Source organism: Marmota flaviventris, chromosome 7 (assembly GCF_047511675.1).
Source record: "Marmota flaviventris isolate mMarFla1 chromosome 7, mMarFla1.hap1, whole genome shotgun sequence".
NCBI lineage: Eukaryota > Metazoa > Chordata > Mammalia > Rodentia > Sciuridae > Marmota > Marmota flaviventris.
The window spans coordinates 12,380,983-12,403,624 of record NC_092504.1 but is presented as its reverse complement, the minus strand read 5'-3'; the positions used below and the strand labels follow the sequence as shown (position 1 = coordinate 12,403,624).

The window sequence follows — 22,642 nt, the reverse complement described above, 5'->3', positions numbered from 1 at the left end:
GCTTAAAGAGCTCAGAGACCTTTCCCTATGGGTAACAAGAAGCCACTGAAAGGGGAAACCATGGGCATGATCCATTTTTCTTTTCTACAATCAACATCCTGACTACAAGGAGGATGGTGGGTGGTGAGTTGGAAGACAGCTGTGAATCAGAGCTGGGAGACCAGTTTGGAGACTCTTGAAGCAGGGAAGAGAAGTCACAGATGTGGCAGAAGCTTTAGAGAATTTCATGTGGTTCTGAATTTGGAGTCCTTTGTATGTACAGCAAGAGATATTTCTAATGGTAACTCAGATAATTGCAGGAATGAATAAGAGCCGAACTTTGCCTGCTCAGGAAAGGGTTCCTGCATGGAATGGAGTTCTGAGCTGGTCAGGGTTGATTACCATTCATGCCCTGCCAGTGAGTTACTTTGATTCTTGCTCTGAAATGGCCACGTAAACACAAACTCAGGCAGGCATTGAACTCTTGGAACGTCTTTAAATTTGGGAATTTAAACACAAGGAACCGTTAGGGTTTGCAGTGGCCGCCATACCAAAACATAAATCACGCCAAATTTGTTTGAAATCCCGTCTTTAGAAGGTTGTGTGTTTTGACAAACCTTGCAGCAAATTTGGTCCAGCTTTTGGATTTGTAATGAAACCCGACACCAAGCATGCTGGCCTGCCTTGGGGTCTCCTCGCACAGGTTCCAAGCAGCCTTAGAGTAACCTCTCTTAATCTCCTCCTGGCAAGCAGCATTACTGTGTTGGGCTGTGCTGCTGAAGTTTGGGGTGGACTCTGCAAACACTTCATGCAATTATGGAACAAGAATGATTGAGACAGCAATTTGGGGGCATTTTTGCGCCTGAGTATTCTTCAGAGTGTAAATTGCTGCATTAGCAATCCCTTATCCCCTGTTGGCTAGTGTCTTGGAGATACCCCAAGCCATGATTGGGGCAGAAAGTTAATTAATCTGCTTATTAAAAAGAAGAAAGGTCTCATTTGCATGCATTTGCATTCAGGTCTTGCATTCCTCATGCTTTTTGGTGGTCCTTGGCTTTCTTTCCTTAATACCAGTGACCTACCTAAGGTGTGAGCTCAATGCATTTACATTTTCTGTGGCTGGGCTTTGTGTAAGTGTCATATGTCTGGTTATCATTGGTTCCAGCAGAATTTGATTATCTCATTGATCCCTTAATTCTCTATAGAGATTTACCCCACCCCCCCTCCCATGAGCTGGTTGGGTTTTCATATACCACAGTTAGGAAAAGATTTATAGACTTGACCAATCTTGGAAAATAAAGACCTTGTCTCCATCAGAGTTGGGCATGCTATTTGGGGATGATCCACTCAATTATCTACAATTTCCTGCTCAACAGAATTTTCCATGGTCATTTTTTGTGGGCGTTTTCTCCTACTTTGCCTTTCCTATCTTATTGGGAGGTCTGCTTTGGGATTTTTTTTTTTTTTTTTCCTCCTTAGGAAAAAGAGACAGTTGCCCCAAGGATGTATTTTAGATGTTCCACTTTCAGAATGATCTCTCTCTCTCTCTCTCTTTTTTTTTTTTTTTTACCTGCAAATGCTCAGGTAACCTAAATCCAGGCCCGTGGCACCACCTTTAAAGAGCTCCATTGAAGTCTTGGGAGAGAGGGAGGGGGCTGGGCAGAGGGTGATTTGGAAGGGTGGGGGTGGGGAGTAGGAATGCAAAGGCTGTCCAGGCTCCTGCAAAGACCCCAAGTGGAGTCCAAACTCTGTGTGGAGGTTGGAGCCCAGAGAGCTCTTCGCATGGGAGCGACTCCCCAGCTCCAATGCGGGGGGGGACCACAGTGCCCTGTTTCTGTATTTGTTAGGAATCGCATTTCTGCAACATTTCAACTGTGGCTGTTTGGGGAGCGTGGCTCCTGCTGCGGTTAAACCACCTCTGGGCTGACAAGCTTTAGCCATCGGGTTGTGAAGGGTCCTGGCTGGAGGAAAAAATTAAACCCCAGTCTTAGCCCTCTTGTCAGACCAAGAGGAGAATTGTATTTTTGAACTAGTCTACAGTGTGGACAGGAAATGACCTCTCCACAAACTGCTTCTTTAAAAACAAGCTGGGGTGCCTCCAGCGATCCTGCCTTTCCCTCTCTCTCTTTCCCTCTCTCCCTCCCTCTTTCCCTCCCTTCCTCCCTACCAGCCTCCCTCCCTCCCTCCCTCCCTCCCGAGCTCCTGCGCTCTCCCTCTCCTCCTCTCCCGTGCTCCCTCCCGCTCCCTCCTCCCGCGCCCGCTCCCTCTCGCTCTAGAGGCTCCCCCAGCACTTCCCAGCCAGTGTGCTCAGCCTGCCTGCCGCCTCGGTGTGCAGCGTGTGCGTGCGTCTACTTCGTACTGGGAGAACACAGCCCATGTGCTCTGCATGGACGTTACTGATACTCTGTTTAGCTTGATTTTCGACAAGCAGGCAAGATGTCCAGCACGCCACACGACCCCTTCTATTCTTCTCCTTTCGGCCCATTTTATAGGAGACATACACCATACATGGTGCAGCCAGAGTACCGAATCTATGAGATGAACAAGAGGCTGCAGTCTCGCACGGAGGTAAGTACTCCAACCTTGCCTGTGTGTCTGTTAGGATGATTGTTATTATTTCTTAAAACTATGCCTGGGCTCTTCCTGGGGGTGCTGGCCGAATTCTGTGGGAAGTGTCCCACCAGCTACTCCCACATAGGTGGAAAGGAGCGCCAGGATGAAGACACTAGTTTGATCGCTGGGTTTGCAGGGATACCAACTCTTGGAGCAGGGGACAGTTTCTGCCAGAATCTTGAAATACACAACCCAGTACCGGATCCCCATGCCGGGTCTCCAGAAATGCTGCTTTCCCAGAACTCTGGTGTTTGCTGGCTCTGAGATGGTCCTGTTTCTTGAGATATAATTCCAAGGCATTTTTTTTTTTTTTAATTCTCTCTCTCTCTCTTTCTGTGTGTGTGTGTGTTGTGTGTGTGTGTGTGGGTGTGTGTGTGTGTATTCCAAGTCTGTTTTTGACCTGCATTTGCTTTTCAAAGTCACCAAAATCCAAGTAAAGGGGGTAAAAGAGTGGCCAAGCATACTTTTCAGAACTAGCCCTGGAGGGACACATGTTTGTATATTTCCGTGTTATATTCAGAAACCAGTTGCTTGGGGCAAGAGTATTCTACACTTCCTCCTCTCCCTGCTGGTGTGCCCCCTAAGCACTCTACCTTGGGACAGGAGCCTGCTCAGCATTCAACCCACTTACAGTTTATGCACATTTGTGATCTTATGCCTGAGAGAGAGAGATACTGAACCTCCCAGGCAGCGAGCAACACTGGGAACAGAGTCCCTAGGACTTTCAGAACTTTCTAAATGCACAACTCCAGACTGGCCTCCTGCAATTTAAATATTTAATGTCAGTTGACTTTTCCTCTGTGCTGTCTGGGCTGGCGGGGCATGCTGCTGGACTGTCCTTCTGCCTGGAAGTTGGGGCTTTGTGTTGAAGTGTTCTGAGAAGGAGTTTGTTTTAGGTGCCCCAAAGTCACTTTAGGAAGTAGACCTCCCCGGAAATTGAGTCTTGTCTGCAGAGTACAAACACCCAGAGGACTTATGTCAAAAAGCATTTGGGGAACAGCTTTGGTGGAATTTTAGGTTTAAGATTGACTTTCAACTCTGGGAAGGAAGTCGATTAAGTTTGTATTATAAAATAAAACACACTTGCCTAAATTGTCAGTGGAACTATAGAGAATTCACGACATTTAATGTATTTAATACCACCAACAAGATGTGACCTGCTTTCTGATTGGCTACTGCTGGACAAGGACTTGTGTTTTTCTAAAAGCTGGGTTGTCTTTATCACTACTATTTTTTATATGCATCATAGATGTTAAATATAATTGCTGCTACTGTGGCTCTCTCTAGAAGCCAGTAGCTATTATAGAAGTGGAAACTCTGTTTTGGTTAGGGTGGTGAGCTGTTGGCAGTAAATGATATTTGTGTGTGTTGTTTGGGTGTTGCTTTGTGTGTGTGTGTATGTGTTACAGTTTGGAGCTTTTATTCAGATCTTTGCAACTATGTGTTGGAAATCTTGAATTCCTGCATAAGTGATTGGTTGGCATAGCCTGCTTTCAGAATTATGGGTATAGAAAATGTTCAGGCATGTGTTAAAATTGTAGTCCAATTTTTTTTAAAGTTTTAAAAATTAATATTAATTAAAAGAGAGAACAACAACAACAAAAAGACCAAAGGCCACTGTGACTCAATTCTTGAACATCAACAGGATTTAAAAATAATCTGTGTGGAACTTACATCTTATAAAGTTTTTGAGGCCTTGCCCAGGGGTGTGCTCCCATCCTGCAGAGAGGAGGATGGGGCTGTCTCTGCAATCCAGGCACCCTGTGCCCTTCCTTAGTTTTGGGCAGCTCTGAGCTTGGAGGTTCTCTGAAGATTTCCCTGCCTGGCCCTCAAGAAAACATGCAGAATGCAGTAAGCTTTCTCCTGTTTGTTTTGTGTTGGCATCAAGACATTTGAAAAGTGCTCTATTAGTAGCTTGTTTTTCAAAAAGGGCACTTTTTTTTTTTTTTTTCCTGAGAGCAGCAAAATTCAGGAACTCCTAACTTTTAGATTATGGACTATGACTTTGAAAGAGTTTGCTCTGAGTAGAAACTGTTCCCTAGTTCCAGAACCAAGAGAGGAAGGCTTGTTATGACAGATCTTAAAGATTCTAAAAATCTGTCTGTGACAATAAAGCATGATAACCCACTTTCTAACGTGTTCTAGAACCAGTCCCTGCACATTCCCCCCCTAATTAGCTCTTTTTCAAAATGATTATCCAAATAATTGACATGACACCTCTTTTAATCCAATAAACAATGTCATGAACCCAACCCCCCAAATTTGTTTTCATTTCATATGAAAAAAGGAATCCTCATCTCTCCTATGATGTTTAAGTGCGAACATGAAATGTTAAATTTTGATCATGATGTGTACTCAGAAAAAAATTACTTTTCATGAAAAAGTTGTGATGTTGCTTTACCTACTGTGATTACTTATGATAAAGCTGTTCCGAGCCCTGGAAAGCAATTGGTTACAGTAAAATACAATGCTACCCAGCGAGAGTTATCAATTGGTTCACATATAAAAAAATCAAACAGATTGTTGAATGTTTACTTTTAGAATTTGACCAATGCATACAACCCTTTGGTTGTTTCCCTCTCTTTCTCCTGGTCCCCACTTATGTGGTACATAATATTATTTCTTTAAACTACTAATGCCACCCACCCCCACCCACCTGGGTAACACTTTCTCCATTCCTTTGGAACACAGAAGTGGCTAGAAAGACATTATGGCAAATCAGTTTGTGATGGAGAAATTATAATAAAGTTTGTAGAGATTTCCTAGAAACCTCCTTTTTTAAATGGAAAGAAATTAGTATAGAAGAACCATGATGTTTACCTCCTCTCCTGACCCCCAGGTCATCCTCTCATGGGCATTTCTTCCAATTAAATCAAATCAAAAGTCTTTCAGATACTGGGTAGTGTTAGTTTAAAAGAGCATTTTTTTTTTGAATTGGGAGTTATGCCTATTTCTAACTTGCTTCTGTCACTTATTAACTAGTGAGTGTGGGTCTTGATTTTCTCATCTGCAAATTAGCTGCAATACCTCTCTAATTTGGTTTTCTTTAGTATAAGAAAATATTATGAAACAGAGTAAAGGGTGCAGACATTATGATTATCATCATAATGATTATTTGCTCATGGTATTTAGTTCAACATCACAAATGGTACAGGAATAATCTGTAATAAAAAAAACTTGAAGGCCTGGAACCAATCAGTCTTGTTAAAAGTTAGCACTTAGAGCAAGCAGTTCCTGGACAAAGTAGGTACTCAATTAACATTTGCTGACTAGCAGTCCATCAATCTATTAGATAAAAGTGGAGAGTGAGCTGTGAATTAACAACCTGAGCAACCCAAATTCTGATGCTTTGTTTAGGGGCCTGGTACCTCCTGTGGAGCTACAGTTGCCCTGGGCATTTGTTTCCCAGTCTCCTTAAAGTGTTCTCCCTACACCCCCCACATTGATTTTATGGTGAGGTCATCTAGATCTAATCTTTGTGGCAAAGCAAAGCAAGAGTGTAAGAGATTATTTGAAAAGAGTGCAAATGCATTTAAAAGCAAACAACAAAAACAAAAATATAGTTTGAATGCTGCTGGCTGCGGCTGTGGAATAAAATGTCTTGGCAACATCAGAACTCAGTGAATTTAGGTAAGGAAATGGGGGCTCCCTTCCCTTTCCTTTAAAATAAAGCAAGAGAAACTTTGATCTGTGGTCACTTTTGTTGTTCTTCACTGTAATTCCACAGTAGAAAAAAGGGTTACTTCTTCCATTGTGTATGCTACCATAAATTGACCCGATGCCTTCCAAAATTCATATATTTGAATGGTCTTGCTGTGCCAAATGTAGTTTGGAAGAATACAACTGCACAATTATACAGTTTAACATTGCACTCTGAGTACAGTCAGGATATAAAAAATATGCTCTGAAGACTTCAGAATTTGCACTGTAAAGAGCTTCAATAAAAATAAAAACAATAAATATATTTTTTTTTTACTTCCGGAGTTCTGTGCTGTAGGATGCAAATATTGGTGCTGCCTGCCTCTGAGAAACATCATAAGGAACATTACTTCAAGTGAAGGGATTTATCTGATGTTGGATTGTTATAGAATTGAAGAAAGTTTATCAAGTAGAGTTAGAAAAATCTTTGTTATTGTAGATAAGTTTTCGGACTTGTTTCCTCATTCAGATGACTAAAAAATGTCTTCATTTGCAGAAAGATTATCTTTAAATCATATATTTTTTTTTCATTGGGCACCATGCTAATTTTAATAAAAAACCATAAAACACCAGAAGAGTGCCAGTCCCCTTATGTTTTGGGATTTGTTTCTTTTATCAGTATTACACATCCCATTCCAAAAGAGAAAACTGTGATTACAGTCGGAAGCAGTTCACACGAGGATTTTATTAGAATTCTAGTGTTTAGTTTTACAGGATTTAATATGAACATTAAAAATGCTTAGAGACCTTGAAATTTAAATCTGCAGTTTCTCACCCCTTCTCAGCAGGACTCTCAAACTCCATGGGGAGAGGGTGGGAGGGGAAGGGGCTTCTCACCCCCTTTCTTTCAGCTACATTTTTTATACACGCGGTCCCAGGGTTTCATGTTGTAACATTATGTTTATTCATGGAATAGCTTAGTATCATTGATGTTTGGATGGAATCTAGTTAAAATGAGATTAGGTATTTTGGATAGGTAGAAAAAGAGAAAAATGCTTTTGATAACTTAGGAGGATTGATCCCCTCCTCCCCCTAGAAATTCAGGAAGAAAAAAGTTTCTGGTCCTCTGAGGTATATGACTGATTTTCAGTGTTCAGAGAACTTTCCAAGTTTTTTTGAAGGGGGTTGGTGGGGGTGGAGGAGGGGCATTGGTAGTGGTAAGGAAAGCTATTTTGAAAATGTTAAATGAAACCAAAAGTGCAGTTTTAAAAATGAGAACTTCCAAACTCCTTATTTTTTAGGCTCTCTACATGGCCTCAGAAAACAAATTGCAAGACTCTTCTACTGATTTTATTTTTCCCAACGTCTTTTTTCTTCTTTTCTTCCATTTTCTTACTATGGGAACTGTTTTTAATTAAAAATTGCTGCAAACCAACTATTTGTAGGAGGCCAAGGAGAAAAAAAAAAATCTTTCAGCTTCCATTCAACAGAGATGCTTATCAGCTGAAAATCAATGCATATTTCAATTTCTCCCTTTTGGGTGTAAATTATGATGTAGGATTTAAACGCTATGCATTTTTTGAGCATTTAGCTTTTTGTTTGGGTTTCAGAAAGAAATTAACTTAAATTGTAAGGAGAACAGGACCATAAATCTCCTTTTATTACAATTGTTCACATTAACTCATTTTTCATGAGGAACAGAAAGCACCCCTTTCCTCAACAAGCAAACAAACAATCACAGCATCCAGCTTCATAAATGGTCAAGAACCAGGTTCATAAACTTACTTGGATTTATTTGTTGGGGCTCAAATATAATCTTTTTTTTTTTAAGTATCAGAAAACAGCGTTTAGAAAAGATTGTTCAACTGATGTCGATACTAGCATACCTTTGTCGGTCTGTCTGTGACATTTTCTTGCTTTTTAGTTTCGTCCTTTTTTAATCTTTTTGAGTCTTGATTTTTTTTTAATGTAAATTCTGACACCTTGCATTTGAACATAGGCAACTACTGATATTTATAACTCGGTCATTCTTTCAAGAATTCCCTCACTTGAAGCAATGGCTACCCAGTATCTGGAAATACAGAGATACATTATTACATCGTCTGGCCTCTATGTTGTTACTGGTGAGGAAACTGGGAACCCAGAGGTTAAATGAGTTGTCCAAATAGATAGTATGTTCAAACAGATGGCAATTCAGCTTCAGAGGCTGTGCTCCCAGCTACTATGCTATAGCACCTCTTGAAATAAATACTAGCAGATTTCTAGTTAACCTGTAAAACCTTTTAATGGGAATGTGTTCATTTTTTCCCCTAGGACAGGTTGATTTCAGAGGTGTCTTGGAAAGTTGACCCCCATACCTAAGAAGATTCTAGTTTTCTCTCAAAAGCTTGACTTAATTTCAAAAGAAGCTATGTGAAATTTCAGGGGATAGAATTAGGAAAGGAAACTATTCTGGTTACAGAAAAATAAAAGTAACCTAAATCACCCTCTCTATTGAAGAATGCTTAATACACTCATTGCATCTGAAGAGTGCCTGGAATTGTAGAATATTAGGCACTGTCATCTAGAAGTTTTACTTTCTAACTTAAAAAAAATTTAGATTTCCATCCAGTGTTTGACTCTTCTTCATCGTGTAGGAGAAAGATGGCGCCACCCTGATTGTTTTAAACAGTAGGGGAATGAACAGAGGCTACTCCATTTTTGGTGGTGTTGCTCCTTCAGCAACACTCACCAATGCAACTGTTAGGAGACTGAATCAGAATTAGAATTTGAAATAACATTGGCTTCCTTTGCATGTAATGAGTTAAAACCTTAAGAGACAATGAAGATGTAGAGGGAGAAGTCTTCTGTATCTCCACATCCTGTCTCTCTGTAGAAGTTCTTTGTAGAAGATGAAGTGTCCTTCTTCCCCTTGCAGCCCTCTTTGCCGTGGTCCTTACAGAAAATGCCTGGCAATGATGGAGCAAGATGGATCATCTCTTCACTTGCTCTACCCCAAAGCCTGAGATGCACGCATTTCACTTCTCCTTTAAGAGATAAGGGAACCAAGGCCCAGAGGCAGGAAAGCTGTCTGAGGCCCTGTTTGGGCATCCTAGGAATTGAATACCCAGAGTCTGGATCTTCTAACTCCCTTGTGTAAAAGTTTTTTCCTGGAACAGGCTGGTGAAGCAAAAAGCGTCCAGTTGCCCACTCCTGTTGGCTCTGGGAGCTGCCACAGGCCCTCACCTTGGGACCACATTCCACCAGTCTAATTGGAACTTTAGTCTTCTAATTAAAACGAGAAGGCTTGAGTTAAAGATGTGGCAGACCCCTCTGAAGCGGGACCTTCAAGGTCCTGCTGCCATTGTCAGCCCTCATCGTCTCTTTTTTGGACCGAATGGCCTTCAGATTGCTCTCCCTGCTCCCTCTTTCCAACTCGTTCCCCACAAGCAGTCCAGGTGATATTTTTGGTGCATAAATCAGATCACATGACTGTCCAGCTTCCCCTCACACCTAGGATAACCTCTGAGCTCCTTGCTTCAGCTTCAAGGCCTTATTGATCTGTTCCTTCCTGATGGCTCAGTTCTCTAGACTCCAGCCACAAGGGACTTCTTTTGGATCCATTAACTCACCCAGCCGCTCACATCTCAAGGCCTTTGCCCTCCGTGGTGGAATGGACGAATGGCCTCCACCACAATAACTCATGGAACTCTTTAGAGACCTCATCTGAATCAGAGTTTGGCTTGCCTCTGGCTTTCTTTGCAGGTGGGCAATTAACCTTTTCCAAGAAGGAAGGACTGTGAAGATAGAGAGTCTCAGCCCCCAGGAGGTCCTCCAGGGATCAGGGTAAATGTCCCCTTCTCAGTCCTTCTTTAAGCCCTTCAGTTACAATGACTCCACAGCAACCTTGGGACCTGTGCCCTCCTCCCTGACTTCACAGAATATTGCAATCTGATATTTTCTTGCTTCTTGTTTAGGTCCAAAGTGTTTGCTTGTTCTGAATAGATTACAAGCTCCCTGAGGGCAGGGGCCTGGCTGTTCTTCCCCATTTTCTGTGGCACGTGGCTGACATGCAGAATAAATCCTTTGAACAAAGGAAATGTAAGGTGTTCCAGCCCTTGTTCAGGCTGACACTGGAATTTGCCCTGAATCTTACCAACAACTGCCTGAGGTTCTAGTTAGAGAAGAATCTATGAGCCTAATAGCTCAGTGAGCATTCCCTGACTGCAGAGAAGCAGCCCTGGGAAAGGAGAATTTCCTTTGTGAACGAAGTGTGGACCTGAGAATTTTGCCCTCTGGCTGGTGTGAATCTGTTGAGAATCTCCTGACTTCTGATTAAAAATATTTATACTTATCCTAGTAGTGTTTTCACGTGTGATATTGCTACCACTTCTCTCTGCCTCTCTCTCTGGAATCTACCTGAGGGCCTATAGCCATGAATTATGATGTGAATCATGATAGTGTCTTACATTTCCTAGAGCACTTTGCATTTTAAGAAAGTGCTTTCAGGGCCATTAATTAGCTTATTTGAAATGATTTGTACAACAGAAAATATGGGAAGTTATATCAGTATATGATGCTGTGGTTTATAATCACTATGTGTTTGCTATCCAGAGGGGGTGGGGGGCTTAAGGGGGATGATGTGCAACTAAGTTTAGAAAATCTGTACAATATTTTTCCACCAGTTTTTTCCCCCTGTTTATTTGCTTCTTTTCCCTTCAGAGTGAAAAGAAAGACCTGCTGTGAATACACAGGTCTGAACCTCAATATGACTTTTATTTGAGTCCAGATCCTGGCTGTGTCTTCTACTTGCTGTGTGATCTGAGGGGAATTTTTTAGCTTTTCTGACTGTTAGTTTTCTTAGCCTGAGTGTTGCATTGTGAAGGATTGGTGAATGCAAAATCCTGGTAACAGTGGGATAATATGATGATTATGAGGATGGCCTTATTCTCTATTCTTTCAGAAAATAAGTGGTACGAGTCATGCAAAACTTAAAAATGTCTTTAAAAATACTATTTACCAGGGCTGGGGTTGTGGCTTAGCGGTAGAGCACTTGCCTAGCCTGTGTGAGACCGTGGGTTAGATTCTTAGCACCACATATAAATAAATAAAATAAAGGCCCATCTACAACTAAAAAAGTATTAGAAAAATGCTTTTTATCTGGCTTGCACTAGTATACTGCAGGAACAAAACTTGCAATGATTGGGCTGGGGTTGTGGCTCAGTGGTACAGTGCTCGTCTAGCAAGTGCAAGGCCCTGGGTTCAATTCTCAGCACCACTTAAAAATAAATAAATAAGATAAAGGTATTGTGTTCAACTACAACTAAAAAATAAATATATTTTAAAAAAAACTTGCAATGACATATGTAGGAACTGTGGGTTTGGTGTTATTGTTGTCTTGTAAAAATGACATAACGATCATGTTCTATCTTGCGTGTGTATGTGTGTGGGGTAATGTCTTTGTCACAGTGGCCACCATCTCCACACATCCCAGGTTATATTATTATCCCATAGAATACTTGTGAATAAGTCTTAAATGCTGACCAGCATGACCAGCATATAAGACCACATCCTCCATTGTGTTGGGAAAAAGCTGTGGTTGGGGTTTGTTCCATGAGAACTGGGAGGAGACAACAGAACACTGAAGTGTCCCCCTTCACCAGTACCTTTGAAGGCTGTCTAAATGGAGGCCCCAGGTGAGGGCTGGAGAGCACGCCCCTGCTGGCAGTGACCAGCCATGTCTTCTAAAGAGGACCCACTCCCCTCTATCCATCTCTTTTCTGATAAGGGGTGGTACTAGAGATTGAACCCAGGGGCGTTCGACACTGACCTACGTCCCTAGTCCTTTTTATTTTTTATTTTGAGACAGGACCTCATTGAGTTACTGAGATGGGCGTCAGACTAGCAATCCTCCTGCTTCAGCTGCCTGAGTGGCAGGGATTAAAGGCGTGTGCCACAAGAAGCGAACTTCTCAATACAGAGCCTGGCACAGACTTTTCCAGGGGAGCTGGGCTGGTGCTGGGTGGAAAACGGAAGCACCACCCTTGTGCCTGGACTGATAACAGCCCTCCAGTTGACCCACTGTGACACCTGGTGGCTTAGTCCCTAACACAGTGAGAACAGGCGCGTGGAACAGGTGTCGTGCTGCCTAGTCTCATGTGCTCTCTTCCTGGCCAGAGGGACCAGGTGGGTGGGTAGCAGTGTTTCCTGTGTCTGCTTTCCTATCAGATGCAATATTGTGCTGATCTATTCCACTCATTTCAGTGCAGAAGCTCCTTGATTTTTTTGTATTGAATTCTTTAAATGATATATAGCTTCCTAAAGTTCATTTCCTTGACCAGAGCACTTGAGATTTTTATATAGAGTTAATAATACTTGTTATCAACCTCTCTAGAGAAATATGTTGCATAGTTCAAATAAACATTAGATTATTTGCACAATTTTTTTGTGGGGGAGGGTTAGTGCTTGTTAAATTTTGCTTCTCAATGTAGGTCATTTCTTAGGACTCATGAGGATTTTATCTTGGTACTGAAAATCTGTAGACAAGCAAAAGCTAAGCCAGTAAACAAGGTTGACCATTTGGGAGTAGGTACAAAAAGGCAACCCATATGCTTTATAATTTCCATCCTGGTTAACCTGAAGTTGGCTCAAATTTTTTACTTGAAATTGAAATCAAGCAATCCGAGTACATTGCCTGCCTTTGAAAGGTTCTGATTTGGTAGAGCCTGCTATTCCCAAATCAGCTGAATTCTGGAATTCAGGGATTAAATAGATAGGAGAGGGCATTTAACTTAAGCTCCTAATTTCCAAAGTGCAGAACCCAGACCCAGTGGGCCTTACCTGGACCACGTGGCTTGCTGACTCATAAGCCATCTCAGTTTTCCTGGCATAAAACTAGCCTGCCACCAGGTAAAACCCAAAAGCTAGCCAGATCTTACCAACAGCTAATTTGTATTTCAACCTTGCCAAAACTTTTACATTCTAAGCCACTTTCTCCCTTTTTAGTTTCCCAATTGCCTTAAAACGGTATTGATCTTTAGTAACATTCTATTGATGGTGAAAAACACATCATTAACCTTTATTATTTTTGAATTCAAGATTGTTTTCCTTGACTATTTAAAGGAGAGTTGCACATAGCTTTATAATGTCTATTCTTTTGAATTTAAAAACACAGTATGTCATCAACGTGGAGTGTTTGGAAAACACAGCAATGGCAAGGTGGAGAATAAAAAGTCTTTAATTTCACTACATAAAAATTTATTACTAACATTTTTTGAAAATAAATTTAATGCACACACACACACACACAGAAAAATTTATTTGTTTAGGAACTCATTGAGCACCCTTTTGAATTCAGCTCTGCTAAAAAACATTACCAGTGTTTTAGCTTGTCTGTTAAGAAGTCTTAAAATGTCATTCAAGTTGCCTGTATTATTCATATACTTGCTTACATTTTAAAAATTAACACCATATAGATGGTATAAAAATTATTCAACCTCCTTTACCATAATTTGTACTGCAGGAGTTCAGTGTTTTTAACAAACCGTCTGTTCCCAGGGAGGTAGAGGGGCGCCAGCATAGGGGTTAATTCGGTCAACTGTGGGGACTGCCATTAGTGACTAGTACTAGTCAGATGTCTTGAACTCAAGGCTCTGCCACCTTTGAGGAAAGTCTCCCTGCCCCTTCAAGGGAAGACCCTTTGTTTCCCCGCTTTTCATTTTTTTGTATTATTTCTGAGTGAAGAAGCAGGCAACCTTGCTCAGGGTCTGTAAATCAAAGATTTTTGCACAATTCATACTGGGAAGAGGGAGACGGAATTAATGCTAAGAATCGGTGTTGATCTAGAACCATCAGGTTGGAATATGGCAGGTTAATTTATGACACCATTTGAAGGACATCTCTTTGCTTCAAGGAGAAAAGGGTACCTCGAAAGGTGGGCTGTGTTGTGAGTTGTGTACAATGTCATTTTATTTTCTTCACTGGATCGAAGAGATCCTTGGGTCAGGTACCATCTTATTCTTGCTGGTATTCTTCCTGACAATTGATATTCTCTGTGTCCAAGAGCCATCTTTTCTTAAAGGTATATTTCACAGGGGCCACCATTTTGTAATTAGTTTCTGAGTTATCGCTATTTTTCTATAGGTTATATGCATTCTATAAGTAAGCTGCATGCATGTGCTTCTATTACTGTGATGTCCTGTGCCACAGGATTAAGTCCCCTACTGCAGCATTTGCATTAAGTGCTTAACTTCTGGAGTCACGCTAATTAATTTTTTTACTTGGTGGTCGTGTGGCCTTGTGTAAGTTAATTTATCCCTCTGTGCCTGGGTTGCCCTCAGAGGGGAAAGATGATGGAATCTCTGTCTCTGGGTTTTTATGAAGCTTGTTTCTGGTTATTGTTATGAGCGAGAGTTCTGTGTGTGTGTTGCCCACACAACTAAGAATAGAACCCAGGACCTTGCACAGGCTGGGTAAGCACTCTACCCCTGACATACCTCCCCAGGCCCTGAGATCTTCCTTATATAGTGCTTAGCAGAGTGCCTGCCCCTGGTGTGAGTTAACTGTTATCATTATGCCCTGTTTGTTTAATGGATGTTGAGCATCCCCTGATTATTATTCCGGGTCTAGAGAGGAAGAGGACAGCACTCCTGTCTCAAAGGAGCTCGGTGAGGGTGCAAGTAAGGATATGTATAGAGAAGGAGATTCTTGACAGATGAGTGGAAATTTACCAGTTTAGGCAGGCTGGCAGGAAGGAACCCTAGATTCAAAGACACTGAACCTGGAAAGGGGACGATGTGTTTGAAGACCTGTGAGGATTTGGGCAAGGCTGGGGCTTAGGGTTTGTGTGTGCTGGGTGGAGCTGGTGATGGAGGAGGAAATAAATCTGGACAGGAAGTGGGGGCCGAAGCGTGAAGGCGTTGGTGTGCTGAGCCGGGGGTGTTGTTGGCCCTTGCTCTTTAGGGACTGCATCTTAGGCCATAACAGTAAATGCATGCAGGGCCCTGGTACAATTATTTCACTTCTCAGTGCCTTGATTTCCTTCTCTGAATAAATAGGATAATAGTATTTGCCACTATCTGGGTTGTCTGAGGGAATTTATCGAGACAAGGACTTTTTAGACTAATACCTGGCACATGGTAAAAATTCAGTCAGTGTTAGCTTCTACGATTAGGCAAAGGGAACCAACTACTGAAGAAAGGTTTTTTTTTTTTTCTCTTGCTTTGTTTTGTTTGCCAGAGGAGTGAAATAATTTGACCTGCTGTCACTCAAGAGCCTTCTGGTTCCTCTGTGGAGGGTGGACTCATGTCTATCTGCCGAGAGGAAGGAATCAGTGGATGGGGAGATATATAGGAGAAAAATTATACACACTTACTGGCTGGCTGAGCTATTTTTAGCCTAGTGTGTCTGAGGCAAAGGATGGATTTTCATGGCATTTTTTTTTTAAAGATGCAAAATTACGGTAAGCCAAGGTTATGCAGCTTGCCCAATGACACTCCATTTGGTGCACTGTTGAGGTCCACTCTGGTCCATGAAACTTTTTAGCTGTTTTAGAGAGTGGGTCCCCAGGGTCTCCAGCCCTGGGTCTTCTTGCTTTGACGGAACAGGACCTGTGTGGGAAACCAGAGGGATTTGCCTTCGATTCCAGGAAGACTCCCTTAGCTGGCAGCCAGCATGGCCCAAGGACCCCAGTGAGTCAAGTGAGATGGCTGCTTGGGGAAGAGACAAAGACAGCAAGTGCTGAGCCCTGTCCCCTCTAGGACACACCACGGAGACTCAGTGTCCAAGTTAGGAGAATGGGAGCAGCTATATAGCCACATCAAAGGAACAGTGTGAGTGCTAAGTGGGACCACATAGGCAGATGGCCAGGCTCGAGGTGGGTATCAGGAGGAGTCTCCTCCCTTTCCTGGGTGGCCCTTCACATCCCATGGCAGAACCCCAGCTTCTGTTCCGGTCACAGGTTTTTTTCTTGAATGCTTCTCAGTGGCCCTGGGGAAATCTGCCCCTTTCCTGAGCCAGCTTCTGGATGAGAGCAGACGGGAACCTGGAGGCTCTTTCTTCCGCCCCAGAGCCTCCGACTGCAGTGAGGTGGGCGCTCCCTTTCCATATTTCATCAGGGTCCAGGGGTGTTTCTGAGTCCGTGGAGCCTCCTCCGGTGCCTTTTCTCCCACCTCTCTGGGGGAGGATCCTGCTGAGTCACAGTGTGGCCTTTCCACACAGACTGGCTGCCGCTGGAGGACCACACTCAGCCTGGAAATGCTCTGTGCACCATTGTCCTGAAACATGCGCGTGGAGGAAGGCCCAGAGATTGTTTTTTCCTGTCATCTTGAAGCAGCTCAAATGCAAATACAGGATGTACTAAAATTACAGAGTTCAGGGGGTGCCACCCCAGGGGGTGCCTGGTGCCATTTTTTTTAAATTTTTTTTTTTTTAGAAAGGTTAAAATTCATCTGAACCAAGACTAGAAAATAAGCTTAAGGTGTTAGGTTATTCTGAAAAGATTGTTAATGCCTGTTGGCTAAGTGCATTAAACTGCTCCGAAATGATCACTTGTGTGTACTATTTTAAAAACTCCTTGCTGGGGAGGTGATTCAAACCTATTTTTTTCCGGACTCCAAACTTTGCATTTGTCTGTTGAAAAAAAAAATACAGGTATTCGAAACAAATAAACATTAAAATATAGTTTATTATATTTCCAGGCATTTGTCTGAAAGGAAAATATGTCAAGACATTTATAGTTAGAGACTGAAATCTCAGCCTGCATTCAGTCCATTGTGTTTCCAAGAGCTCAACCCTATATAACCTTACCCGGTCTCTGGGGACCCCTGGAAGGGCTATCGGATCCTCTTGGCATAATAAGAGAATGAGGGAGGTGGGGGGAATGGTTTCCAGTCCTAATTCTATATTTCCTGTGATTTTTTTTTTAAATTTTATGGAAGCAAGGCAAACCCAGAGAAGAAAGAACTGTGCTGTTAGTTTTATTACGGCTTTGATTTTAAAACCATTTAAGAAGTCGCATTCACGGTGGCAACCTGTGGCGACCAGGATAGGACTGCCTGGACTCACTCCTTCATTCTTTCATGGCGAATTGAGTCTTTCTTACTGGTGCTCAGTGACGGAGGAGCCCAGAGCCCAGGCAGGGCCTGCCCTCAGGATGCTCAGGGCCCTCTGGGGAAGCCAGCCAGCTGAGCATCCAGGTATGATGAGGGGCGACAGGTGCCCTGGAGCTCAGGAGCAGCAAGGGCAGAAGTGGCTTCAGTGGCAGTGTGGTGTGAGGCACACACAGGCACACACACACAGTCTCTCTCTCTCTGTCTCTCTCTCTCTCTCTCTCCCTCTCTCTCTCTCTTTCTCTCCTAGACGTCGCTTGTGCTAGGGAGCAAATCGTGACCCAAATATTCATGTGTCTAATCTAGGGCACAGTTAACTTCTTGTTGATGCTGTGTTTCTGATCTTCATAGGATTTAAGCTCCTTAACCATCTACAAAGAGGGAGATCAAGGCAGGAAGCAAAAATGCCCACGTGGTGGCTGCTGCCTGCTCGGTCCCTTTGCCCCTTGTAATCCACACTCTGGATGAGGGAGAAAGAAAATGGCCAAGCCCACTTAAAGCTACCTTGTGGCAAAATTAATCTTTTTTTTTTTTTTCTCCTTGGCCGTTAAGATAGCATCTGAGTGTAGGGTGAAAAATTTAATCCTCAACAAGGCATTGACCCAGGTGATTTTGTGAAACTTCCAGGGTGTTATTTAGTAAATCTTTTTTTAAAAAAAAGATCCCAAATTCCTCTTCCCTAGACAAGTTTCAGAGAACTTTAGGAAGAAGTGGATCATCCAAAGACTTGAATGGTTAGGAATCCATGAAATCGAAGATAGGAGACTGGATGAGAAGGAAGCAGGATCTCAGAACTTCAGTCTCAATGATGCGTATTTATTGGGCACTTGCTGCATGCCAGTCCCACATGCTTTTACACCATTGTCCCAAGTAAGCCACACATCAATAAAGTCAGTAGTGACAGTCTCTCCATTTTTCAGATGAGAAGGCAGGCAGAGAGAGGCTCAGTCATTGATGCAGGGTTTTACGGGCAGCAAGAGGCACATGGGGGCTGGGCTGGAACCTGTGAGCCCAAGCCCAGAGAGGGTGACTGGGCACAGCCATGGGCCCAGCATGCCAGCAGAGAGGATGCTGTGCAGGCCACACCACTGTGGGCCTCCTGAGCTTGGGGATCCACCTGCATCAGCAACACAAAACAGCACAGGAAAACTAATCTAGAATATTCTCGGCTGAGTAGAGACTGTAAGTTGAAATTTAAACAAGTGGGTAAGACAACTCATAATAAGTTCCACACAGAAACAAGGCCTGCCTGTCTGTGCTGGCAGCTCAGACCTAAGACATTTATCTGAATTAGAAAAGGGATCCTCTGAGTGAGCCTAAAGGCATCTGTGCAAAGAGCAGGCTTCCTGGTCTCTCTGGACAACGTTAATCCCACGGGGCTTGGCCCCCTGTTCCGGATTCCAGCCCCCTCCCCCTGTCTCCTTGGTCAACTGCAGTGCAGACAATAACTGCATGAGAAGATTTGTTTTTATTTAATTTAGTTACCTAGAGTTTTTAACACAGGAGCTGAAATCTACTGATGTTCACTAAATACTGACTGAACACACGGAGGAGCCTAAGGATGGCGCTGATTGTCTTCCATCATTAGAATACAGGGCGTGGGAGAGGGTGTTGGGTCTGGTGTCGTGGAGAAGTTTGGAGTTGTTTGACTGGATTTGTGGGAGAAGAAGGCCATCCTGGTCAGAGGGGATGAGGCCTCAGGTGCCACTGAGTGAGCGGGTGTGGGCAGGGTGGGCAGCGGTGGGCTCACCTCTGCACGGGGAGGTCTCCTGATGTGAGGACAGCTGACCACCTGAAGGAGACCCAGCTGCCACTGCGGTCCTCGCCTGGGCGCGTGCTGTCGGCTCCCCCTCACTGTGAAGGAAGGTCCGAGGTCAGGAAGAGGAAAGGTCTATTCTGACTCATGGTTTCAGAGGTTTCATCTGTGGTCAGGAGGACCCAGCGGCTTTTAGGCCTCTGGTGGGGGTGTCAGAGGACAATGGTGGGAAGTCCACTCAGAAGTGGCCGACTCACCTTATGGCCACAAAGCAAAGACAAGGAGGGAGCCGGGGCCCCGCAGTCCTCTCTGAGGAATCGCCCAGCAAACCCCACTTCCTGAAGGTTCCAGCACCTCCAAATAGTGCCACCCTGGGGACCACGCCTTTAGCACATGGGCCTTTGGGGACATTTGACATCCGAATTATGGCAGGTGCCACATCCCCAGAAGGCAGGAGGCTGGGGACTTGTGAAGTTGTTAAACAGGCTTTGTGTTTCTGGGGGTGAGTCTCTTCTCTTTCTTCCCTTCCCCTCTGTCTTGTTGGGACTTTCCAGAAAACCAGGACCAATAGGACATCTGCCCAGGAAGAGAGTCTTGATAGGGTATAGGCTCATGTGATTATGGAGGCCAAGAAGTCTCAAAATCCGCCATCTGCAAACCGAGATCCAGGAATGTGGGGCCGTTGGAAGGCCTGAGAGCCAGAGCGATGGTAGCTTCCAGTCTGCGTCTGAAGGCCTGAGACTCCGGAGCACCCCGAGAAGGGTCCATGACTCAGCTCAGCCAGGCAGAGTCACGCCAGTGCTCCTCTGGCATTTAGATCTATTCAGGCCTTCCACAGACTGGAGGGGGCCCACCCACACTGGGGAGGGACCCTGTTCTACTCAGTCCACCAATGCCTATGTTGATCTCTGAAAAAAGACCCTTGCACACATACCCAGAAGTATCATGTCGTCTAACCAGATATCTGGCTTCCCCTGGCCCATCCATGTCTACATATAAATTAACCATCTTTTCTTTCATGGCCAAATTCTGCCTTCTTGGCTGTAATAGGAGCTGGTGTTGGAATCCAAAACTTTTGGTTGAGAAACTGGGATTTACTTTAGAGTAGCAGGGAACCACTGTCTGACCTCTTGAGAAGATCTTTTAACATATCATTCATTCCCTTATACAATCCAGTCAGTAGACAGTGGCACTTAGCATGCAGTGATGAGTAAAAGCAAAGATGAGCCTTTCTTGTAGGAAGCCAAAAATCAAGTAAGACAGATGCACAGCAATTAAATAGTCATAGTAATTAATTCACCGTTATAATGGGTAGAATGCAGACTTTATAATGGTGTGATCAGTTCATAGAGGAATCAAGTATGTTTCTATGAAAACATAAAAAATACTGATCCTACACTGGGGAGAGTTGTGGTCAGGGAAGAATTCATTGAGGAAGTGAAGTTTCAGCTGAGACTAAAGAACAATGAGATTTAATTAATAAAAGGGAAATGGGGTGCCACTCTGGCATTCCAAAAGAGGAACAAAAAGTGCAAAGGTCCTGTGGTATGAAGGGACCAGGTGTCTGTAACTCGGACAGCAAAGGAAGGATACAAGGTACAATCTGAGGCTGAAGACAAGGTTGGGTCAGACCAAAGAGGACTACGAATAGGTGATCCTGGTTGTTTTTTAATCCTTAGAGCAGTGGGAGATGTGCTCCTCTTGTTGGGGGTTTAAGACAATATACATAATTGGGATAGCATTTTGAACACATGTCTCAGGCTGCTAAGGGGAACATGGTTGGGAAGAATTAAAAACAGCTGCAGGAAGAGAGGTTAAAGAGATTTTGCAGTTTTTCAGGTGAAAGGTGACTGTGAACTTGATGGACAAGGGTTGGCTGTGGAGGGTGTTGAGTAGGTGTGGGCTTCAGCCAGGCTCCAGCATTGCTGGAATAAGGTGGTGGGGGCTTTTTTCAGGTTTCTTCTCTTTCGTTGTCATGAACATCAGGCACATCAGGGTTCAGTTCAATGATGTTCACTTGACCTGCTTCCCAGAGTCCACCTGGAAGAGCCGGAACAGGACTTCCTCCAGGGACATCCATTTGTCTGACTCCCGGACAGCCTCCTCGGCCTCCCCTGAGCGGCAGGGGTCCCCCATCACTGCCCATACCTACTTCTGATTGGCTTTACCTTGTAAACTTCATCACCTTCCAGTTTGTTCAACATCCTTCTTCTTCTTTTTTTTTTTTTTAAAGCAAAGCTTAAGTGTTCATTCTCTTCCCCTTTCCTGAGCCTCATTATTTCTGTTTCTCCTTGGTTATTAGTGGTCCTGCTTTCAAGTGCCTCTTGTCTTTGAAAAGCTCTCGTGATTCTCTTAAGCCCATTGCACTTGGTTGGCCTGTCTTCCTTTCCTGGAAGCTCCTCGGGTTCTCTTTCATTCCTCTCCTCCTCTTCAGGTGCAGCTGTGGACACTTTGCTCTTCCATGATTGCTAAGCAGTTCCCAACGCAGCGTAGAGCTCCACAAATACTGGTCAACTCTGTTCCTTGTACTGAATGTGGGGACTTTCATGACGTCACAGAAAATGCTTCTGTACTTCCTTTTACACCTGCTTAAATGATCCAGTCTTCTCCTAGAGAACGTCAGAAAAGAATTGATCTCTCTGTGGATCTGTAATGGTGACAAGATTTTTTTTTTTTTGGTATTAGGGATAGAACCCAGTAGTGCTCTACCACTAAACCATAGCCCCAGCCTTTTACTTTTTTATTTTGCCCAGGCTGACCTCCAACTTGGGATCCTCCTGCCTCAGTCAAATAGCTAGGATTACAAATGTATATCATGGTGCCCAGCGGTGACTTATGCTCATGAGAATATCCTCAAAATTATTGGGTGTTCACTGGGCACAGTGGTTCACGCTTCTAATCCTAGTGATTCCAGAGGCTAAGGCAGGAGGATTGCAAGTTTGAGGCCGGCCTGAGCAACTTGATGAGACCCTGTCTCAAAATAAAAAATAAAAAGGACTGGGGATGTGGCTCTGATGTAGGCTCCCCTGGGTTCAGTCCCCAGCACAAACAAACAACCAGGAAGACCTAAAGAGCAGTTATTGGATGTGCATCAGAAACACACATCAGTTCTGTAAACCTTTATTGATACATTTGCTTTCCCAATAAGTAGGTAGATGACTTTAGATTGTCTGCATAAGGGGTCTGTTTCTTTCGCTAAGAGTAAAAAAAAAAAAAAAAAAAAAAAAAAAAAAAACCTTTGAAGAGCTTTGAGAGCACGTATTATGTATCCCACATATAGGACCTGGGCTAGATTTCAAAGATGGGAAGATAACTAAACTGGGAATAAGGAGGGAAGAGGGGATGGCAGGTTGCCCTGAGCACCTGGACTCTCCCGTTGAAAGTCAAAGGATTGCCGCAGATTGGAAGTAGCCTCCAAAGTGAGGTCTTGCTCTTTCTTCAAACCAGATCTGGCCTGTTTCTGTTGTCAGGTTAATCACACACATAAAGGCGGTAACCGATTTTGAAAGAGTTTCGAATAAATAAAAATAAAAATTTCACTTTGAAAAATTATCACTGACTCAGTGGT

The 22,642-nt window shown here is 43.4% G+C and overlaps 1 protein-coding gene across 10 annotated transcripts in view; it reads left to right on the top strand.

Annotated features, from left to right (window-relative positions):
- Nucleotides 1–1,998: 1,998 nt before the first annotated feature.
- The window catches only part of Ldb2 (LIM domain binding 2), a 342,989-nt gene continuing 322,345 nt past the window's right edge, over nucleotides 1,999–22,642 (top strand). For 3 of the 10 annotated variants that reach the window (XM_071614173.1, XM_071614174.1, XM_071614171.1), the window contains exon 1: nucleotides 1,999–2,547. In XM_071614173.1, the coding sequence (XP_071470274.1) occupies nucleotides 2,416–2,547 (132 nt within the window). In that variant the 5' untranslated portion in view covers nucleotides 1,999–2,415. The remainder of the gene's footprint in view (nucleotides 2,548–22,642) is intronic. The other 7 variants (XM_071614176.1, XM_071614175.1, XM_071614168.1 and 4 more) reach the window with 5 other exon arrangements.